Raw genomic sequence first — 7,500 nt, forward strand, 5'->3', positions numbered from 1 at the left:
ATATATATATATATATATATATTTTAACTGTTGACATTTTTATCCTTTTTATCAATGGATATTTGTAATAGTCCTTGAACTTCTGTAAAAAGGGTAAAAAAAATATATATAAAATAATGTTTTTTTTTTTTTTTTTTTTTTTTCCATATAATTTTTTATTGTTTAATTTGTCATATTAAAAGCAATAAAATATGTTAACGTATATACATAAATTAAAAATACATACATATATTCATATTATATGCACGTGTGTGTGTGTATAATATACAATTCTTATTTCCATATTACCTTGTCTACATATGGGACATTTCGTATTTTGCATCCTAACAACATTTGCACACTTCAAAATAAAAAAAAAAAAAAATTATATATATATATATATATATTATATATACATGTATTTACTTTTAATATTCATATTATTTCGTTTTAAAGTACCACATTACAAAGACACATATGTCTACAAGGTAAAATTGCTGTATCTTTTTCATCCGTCAGGCATATTACACATTCCCTTAAAAATAAAACATAAATATAAATAAGCATATAATATATATAGTATATATAATGTACATTCATACGTATAAATGAATAAAAATATACATATATATATATATATATATATATATATGATGTACACACCTGTCAGACAAATAATTATTTACAGGATCCGTTTTTGTTTCTGGAGATTTTTCTATTCCAAAAATTTCTTGAACCTCAAATGATCTGTTACCAAATTGAATCTTCTGTCTATAAAGAATTATTTTATATTTATCTTGATTGTTTTTATTCTCGTTCATCTGATTTTCTTGTAAGTAGGCATAGTTGTATTGAGCCTGAAGTATGGGCGTACCAATCGCTTTAAGGACTATTAAAATAGGAATGATATATTCATAACTAGGTTTACATTTTATATCATTTATATTCATGTTATTCAAATTTATTCCTTCATTTAATTCACTCATATAAACTTGGTTTAAATTCTTCGGAAATATTTTTGTAATCGTTTGATACTTTGTAGGACAATATCTAGAAAGAAAAGAAAATTAACAAAACGAACATAAAATAATTATTTAAAAAAAAATATAAAAAAAAAAAAAAATTGATAAATAAACATAAAATTTCTACATAATAAATCTAATATATATTAATATATATATATATATATATATATATATATTATAATACATTTTCTTTTATTTTAAAAATATTACATGGTTTCTTTTGCTTCTGTTAACTCCTCTTTACAACAAAAATAAATAGATACCTCTACATCATGTAAGGCATCAAAAATGAAATTTATTAAATAATTATTATTTCCCACATTTATAATTTTTAATGTCTTTCTACGTAAGTTAAGTGAATTTCTTACAACGGATGTTCTTTGAATATTTATATTTGGTCCTTGCGATATTAGTTCACACAAGTTGGTGTTATTTGTTCTCTATCATTAAGTCAAAATAGAAGAGAAAAAAAATGAAATGAAATAAGAAGTATACTTACACATAAATGTACATATATATATATATATATTTATATTTTTATATATTTTGCTTCTTATAAAGTGATTACATTTATTATGGGATTATCAAATGATATTGTTTGTGGCTGTTTGGAAACAAAAAAAAAAAAAAAAAAAAAAAAGTTTTTAATTAAATATGTGTTATATATAATATAATGAGAAGATATATATATATATATATATGGAGCAAAATATTATCATTCTTTTTTTCTTTTTAAAAACCTTACACCATCATCATAATAATCATCTCGATTGTTAGATAACGATGAACCCATTATTCCCATTATACAACAAGAAAATTATAAAATGTAACATATATATTTTAAAGCATTATAAATAAATAAATATATATATATATATATAATTAATATATATGTGTTGTTACTATTAATAATATACATATATATATATATAATAAATATATATGCGTTGTTATTATTAATAATATACATATATATTTTCAGTTCTCCATTATGTTCCCATTATTTTTATTATATGTATATTTTTATGCACTTTGTTTCATTATTTTGTTTACGTAAAAAATATTATTCTTCTTTTATAACTATCATTAAAAAAAAGAAATTTTTATAATTTTTGTATTTATGCAAAATTATAGGGAAAAAAAATATACATACTTATATAATATTTATTATCTAATAAAAATATATGTAAATTAAAATTTTATTAAACATAAACGTGTTTTATATTCATAAAAAATTTATTTTATTAAATTATAGAATAATATATAAAAGGAAGTATTTTTTAAATGTTCGTGTACATCATATGTTTCAAAAAAAAGAAAAAAAAAAAAAAAATGAAAAAAGAAAAAAGAAAATAAAACAATAAATTATTAAAAAGAAAAAAGCATAATTAAAATAAAATTAATGTTTCATTTTATATTATCAAAGATTTTTTATACTTTTGAATTATAATATAAATAATTCTGTGTAAAATATATTACATATATAATATATATATATATAATATATATTTTTTTTTTATGGGATAAAAAAAAAAGGAAAGAAAAAAAAATATATATTATATATATTATATTATATATATATATATGTATATAATATATATAATATTTATAATATTTTTATAGGATTTTATATGGTAAAAAAAAATAAAAAGAAAAAAAGAGAGAAAAGAAGAATTATACATTAATTTAAAAAAAAAATAAAAAAAAATTAAATTAAAATAAAATAAAATAAAACAATTAAATAAAATAAATAAATAAAATTAGTATATTTTACCCATTATATAAATATATTAAATATAGCATAATCTATATTTATACTATTTTTGTATATCATATGAAAATGGAAAGAGAAGAAGAAAAATATACAGTATTAAGTTTTTTCTTTTTTTTAGGTCTAATATGGTAAATATATATATATATATATATTATTTATCTTTAAAAATAAAGTAAGAATAATAAATAATGATCATCACGGTGATTATACATATATATAAATATTTCACTTTTTGTGTGGCTATTTTTGTATACATTTTTTTTTATTTAAAAGAAAAAATAATAAAATAATAAGAAGAATTAACCTAATGAGAAAAGTAGACCAAAGTTGTCTACTTGAACATGAAATTATTTGAATATATTATGTACAAAATGGTGCAATATTATACATATATATATATATATATGTATTTATTTATTTATATATAAGAATATGAACAAGTGAAAATTGATAAATGATAATGAAAGAATAAGAAACATATAAACATCATATGCATAAGATTTAATTATATATCTACAAATAAAACTATATATATTATATTACCATTCGAGAGATATCAAAAAAAAAAAAAAAAAAAAAAAAAAAAAAAAGGATATATATATTTATCATCAAATTAATCATTCTTATATTTTTTTATTTGCCCCTTCCACTTGATAAAATATATATATATATATATATATATATATATATTTTTTTTTTTTTTTTATATAATATAATAATCTATGGTTAAAATTTGGTTCCCTCTTACTTTTAATATATTAATATAATTTCGTAATTGTTCAATATATTAATATCCTTATATTTTTTTTCGTTTGTTAAAAAATATGGTTACACTCATTTGGAAAACTTTCGGACTAAAATGGTTTAATATATATATATATAAATATATTTATATAGAAATAAAATAAAAATATATACACATACATATATATATATATATATAATATCTTAAAAAAAATATATATATAATATATATAAAGCATAAAACAGCTATTTTGTATATAAAAGAAAAAGTATGACATGCACAGTTCAGGTTTTTTTAAAAAAAAAAAAAAAAAAAAAAAATGTTCATATGAAATTATATATATATAATTATTTAATAAGTGTGTAAATTATATTTTGGCTATTGGATAAAATGAGATATATTTATTATACACTTGTTTTTATGTTATTTATATATATATATATATATATATGTATATTTTTTTTTTTTTTTTTTTTTTTGCATATAATTCGATGAATAATAGGAAATAAAAAACAAAACAAAACAAAACAACAACAACAACAATAGAACAGTATCTTATTAAACATAGATAAATATATATTGATATAGTGTTATCATTTTTTTAGATAAGAGAAATATATAAAATGTATAATAAAAGAGTTATATAATATATATATATATATATATATATGATGAACATTTTTTTTAAGATTTACAAATGAGATACTATTCGTTACGAAAAGTTCTTAATTCAATCTGTTACAATTAAAAAGAAAAAAAAAAAAAAATAATAAAGCCTGTTTTTTTTTTTTTTTTTTCCTTTTTGAAAACAATATATAAATTACAAAAAAAAAAAAAATATAAATAAGAAAAAGTTAAGAAAAAAACCAAAATAAAAATAAGTTTATACATACATATTTTTATATATATACATAAATATACTTATATATGACGTCTTTTTCTTTTTTATAAGATGAAAAAAAAAAATAACAACAAGTTACATTACCTCGATTCTAAAGGGAAACTTTACACTAGTGGGCTTAGATCTGATACGAAAGAGAAATATGGGGAAATACCTTCATCTAATAAAAATCACAACTTGATAGAAAAATACAATGAATTACAAAGTTTATTATCCAAGGAAGAAGAAAAGTATGATTTTGTGAAAAATGAATTAGGGGATTTACAAAAACAAAAAGATTTGCTAAAGTGGCATTTGTGTAACAATATTAAAAAGTTAAGTATGAAAAGAAGTGACTACAAATTTAAAACAGAAACAAAAAGTAAATTAGAATCTAAATTAAAATCATTAAAAGATATGAATAAAATTCATAAGTTTGAACATGATACTTTAGAAGAATTAGTACATAAAATGGAACAAGAGTTAGAAACTAAAATGTACATAAAAAATGATATAGAAAATATATTTAATGAATGTATTAATAAAAAAGATGAATATCTCAAAGATATAACTCAAGAAAGAATCAGTGTATTCAAAGAAAGAAAAAAAAGACAAAACCAGTTACAAAAATTATTATTAATTATGAAACAAGAAAATAATAAAAATTATAATATTAACTATCTGAAGAAATATGAAAGTAATCTAATGAATGAAATTAATAGTTATAAAAATTATAAAGATTTCGAAACTAAAATTGCTATGGATTTAATTGATGATCATTCTTTAAACGATCTGTACGTTACATGAATAAAAAAAAAATATATATTTTTTTTTTTTTTTTTTTACGTACAATATGATTTTTTTTTTTTTTTGGTTGAGGGGGTGTGACATAGGAAAATTAATTGATTTTTTTTTAAATATATGAATGATATAAAAAAAAAATAAATAAATAAATAAAAATATATCTATACATATATATATGTATATATATTTATGCATGCTGTGTGTATTCTTTTTTATTTATTGCATTAATTATACACAATTTGCTTTTCTATATTATGTTGTGTACTTTCTTTGTTTCTTAATATATTCAATATTAAAAAAAAAAAAAAAAAAGAACAAAAGAACAATTATGCTGTAGGATTATAAAATTTTATGTTATCCTATTTTACTACATTTTTCCTTTTATTAATTGTATATAAATTTAAGAAATTATTAAAGACAGATAATATATGTTTATGAAAATATTTAAGAAATGTTTTAATTTAAACAGAAATATTTAGGTAAAATAAAAAAATATAAAAAAAATATAATATAAATATAATATAGAACTAAAACATATTAATTTAATTTAAAATAAAATAAAATAAACATATACTATTGATATGTAAAATTTTACAAATAATATTTAAAAATTAAAATTTATGAGGAATCTAGGAGAAATAAATTGGTTATATAAATAAATAAATAAATATATATATATATATATATATATATATATTAAGAAAGTTTAATTTTTATGGTATTATAAATATAAGTTTCCCATTTGATATAATTTGTGAAACTTATTATTCTTTACAAAAAAATGACAAAAAAAATAAATATGAGGAAAATAATATTAATAGAATATATGTAATAAGATACATATATATAAATATATTCATATATATATATACATATATATATATATATATTATTTTTTTATATATTTTTGATTATTTGATATTTTTTGTTTTATTTATGAATTCATTTCAAGTTCTTCTCGTACATTTTGAACTTGAAATCTCGATTTATTTGTTTGTACTTTATTTTTTTCAGGTATTTTTAAAGATGCATCAGTAGATTTGAGGGTATTTTTTAATGTAATATTTGACATATTATTTTGTTGCGGTTTTTCAATTTTATTTTGCACTGGTATGGATATATTATCCTGTGGAAGTGTTGATGTATTTTTTTCTTTAGATTTTGATTTATTTTTTTCTTGAGATGTTGATTTATTTTTTTCTTGAGATGTTGATTTATTTTTTTCTTGAGAACGTGATTTTCTCTTTTGTGATAATCTTGAAAAATAACTTTTTTTAGATTTTTCTTGATCGTTTTCATCATTTTTTATTTCCTGTTCATCTGAGGTTTTCTTTTGTAAACGCTTAGTGCGTTCCTTTTGACCTTTTAATTTTTTTTTAAATATATTTTTAACTTGATCAATGAAGAAAGCATAATCTTGTATGACAGAAAATCTCTTCACCTTCATTGTTGGTGTAAGATAATTGGTTGTATCCCAAGTTTTGGACGTTAAATAAATATGATTAATAATATTATACCTATTTAAATTTGTATTATTATATACTTCTAACATTTTATTTTTAACGTAATCAATAAAATGTTTTGTATTTATGTTTTGATCAGATAATTTATCCATATAATTTTTTTCATTAATTCCAGTTTCATTTAACATATTATCATCTCTTAAACATCTAAATAATAAATATTTATCAACAGAAATAATAGCTAAGGCTTCATCTAAAGAATCATCACCATAAACAACACAATTATTAATAAAAGGAATTTCTGAATAAATATTATTTAACAAATCTGTTTCTATATATTCCCCTTGTGATAATTTCACTAAACCTTTAGATCTATCTAAGAAAGTTAAAGAACCATTATCATTTATTTGAACGATATCACCTGTTACAAAAAAATGATCATATGTAAAAGAATTTTCTGTTAGTTCTCTTTCTAGAAAGTATCCTTTAAATATGGAATCACTTTTAATTAATAATTCTCCTTTAGGTGTAGAATCTGATGCTTTATAAGTTTCCCATGTTCTTACTTTATATTTTGTATTAGGGGCTATGGGACCTCCTATACTTTCTGTATTATAATCTCTTTTTTGTTGTACAAAAATAGGACCTGTGGTTTCTGTTAAACCATAGCCTTGATAAAAGTTAACATTTAATAGAACACGTAATTCTTCAGCAATTCTTGGAGATAACTTTCCACCACCATTTAATATGACTTCTAAATTTGGGTTTACACAATTTCTAATTTTAGATGAATATCCAGTTAATCCTTCTAATAAATTTGTAAAGCAAGC

At 18.3% G+C, this 7,500-nt stretch overlaps 3 protein-coding genes across 3 annotated transcripts in view; 1 reads left to right on the forward strand and 2 right to left on the reverse strand.

Annotated features, from left to right (window-relative positions):
- Nucleotides 1-23: 23 nt before the first annotated feature.
- Nucleotides 24-1,806, reverse strand: PF3D7_0215100 (RING zinc finger protein, putative; the record flags this gene model as incomplete). The annotated part of the gene is made up of 7 exons (XM_001349620.2): nt 24-82; nt 289-340; nt 439-514; nt 643-1,029; nt 1,215-1,444; nt 1,573-1,608; nt 1,750-1,806. The coding sequence occupies 7 exons, from the start codon at nt 1,804-1,806 to the stop codon at nt 24-26; spliced, it is 897 nt and encodes a 298-aa protein (XP_001349656.2).
- A 2,669-nt stretch (nt 1,807-4,475) lies between these two features.
- PF3D7_0215200 (conserved Plasmodium protein, unknown function) lies at nt 4,476-5,210 on the forward strand (the record flags this gene model as incomplete). Its single annotated transcript, XM_001349621.1, has 1 exon — nt 4,476-5,210. The coding sequence occupies one exon, from the start codon at nt 4,476-4,478 to the stop codon at nt 5,208-5,210; it is 735 nt and encodes a 244-aa protein (XP_001349657.1).
- A 931-nt stretch (nt 5,211-6,141) lies between these two features.
- PF3D7_0215300 (acyl-CoA synthetase) overlaps nt 6,142-7,500 on the reverse strand; it is a gene marked incomplete at both ends in the record, with an annotated part of 2,667 nt that continues 1,308 nt past the window's right edge. The window contains one exon of the mRNA XM_001349622.1: nt 6,142-7,500. This exon is cut by the window's right edge and continues 1,308 nt beyond it. Within this exon, the coding sequence (XP_001349658.1) occupies nt 6,142-7,500 (1,359 nt within the window).

This window comes from Plasmodium falciparum (assembly GCF_000002765.6).
Source record: "Plasmodium falciparum 3D7 genome assembly, chromosome: 2".
NCBI classification, from domain to species: Eukaryota; Apicomplexa; class Aconoidasida; order Haemosporida; family Plasmodiidae; genus Plasmodium; species Plasmodium falciparum.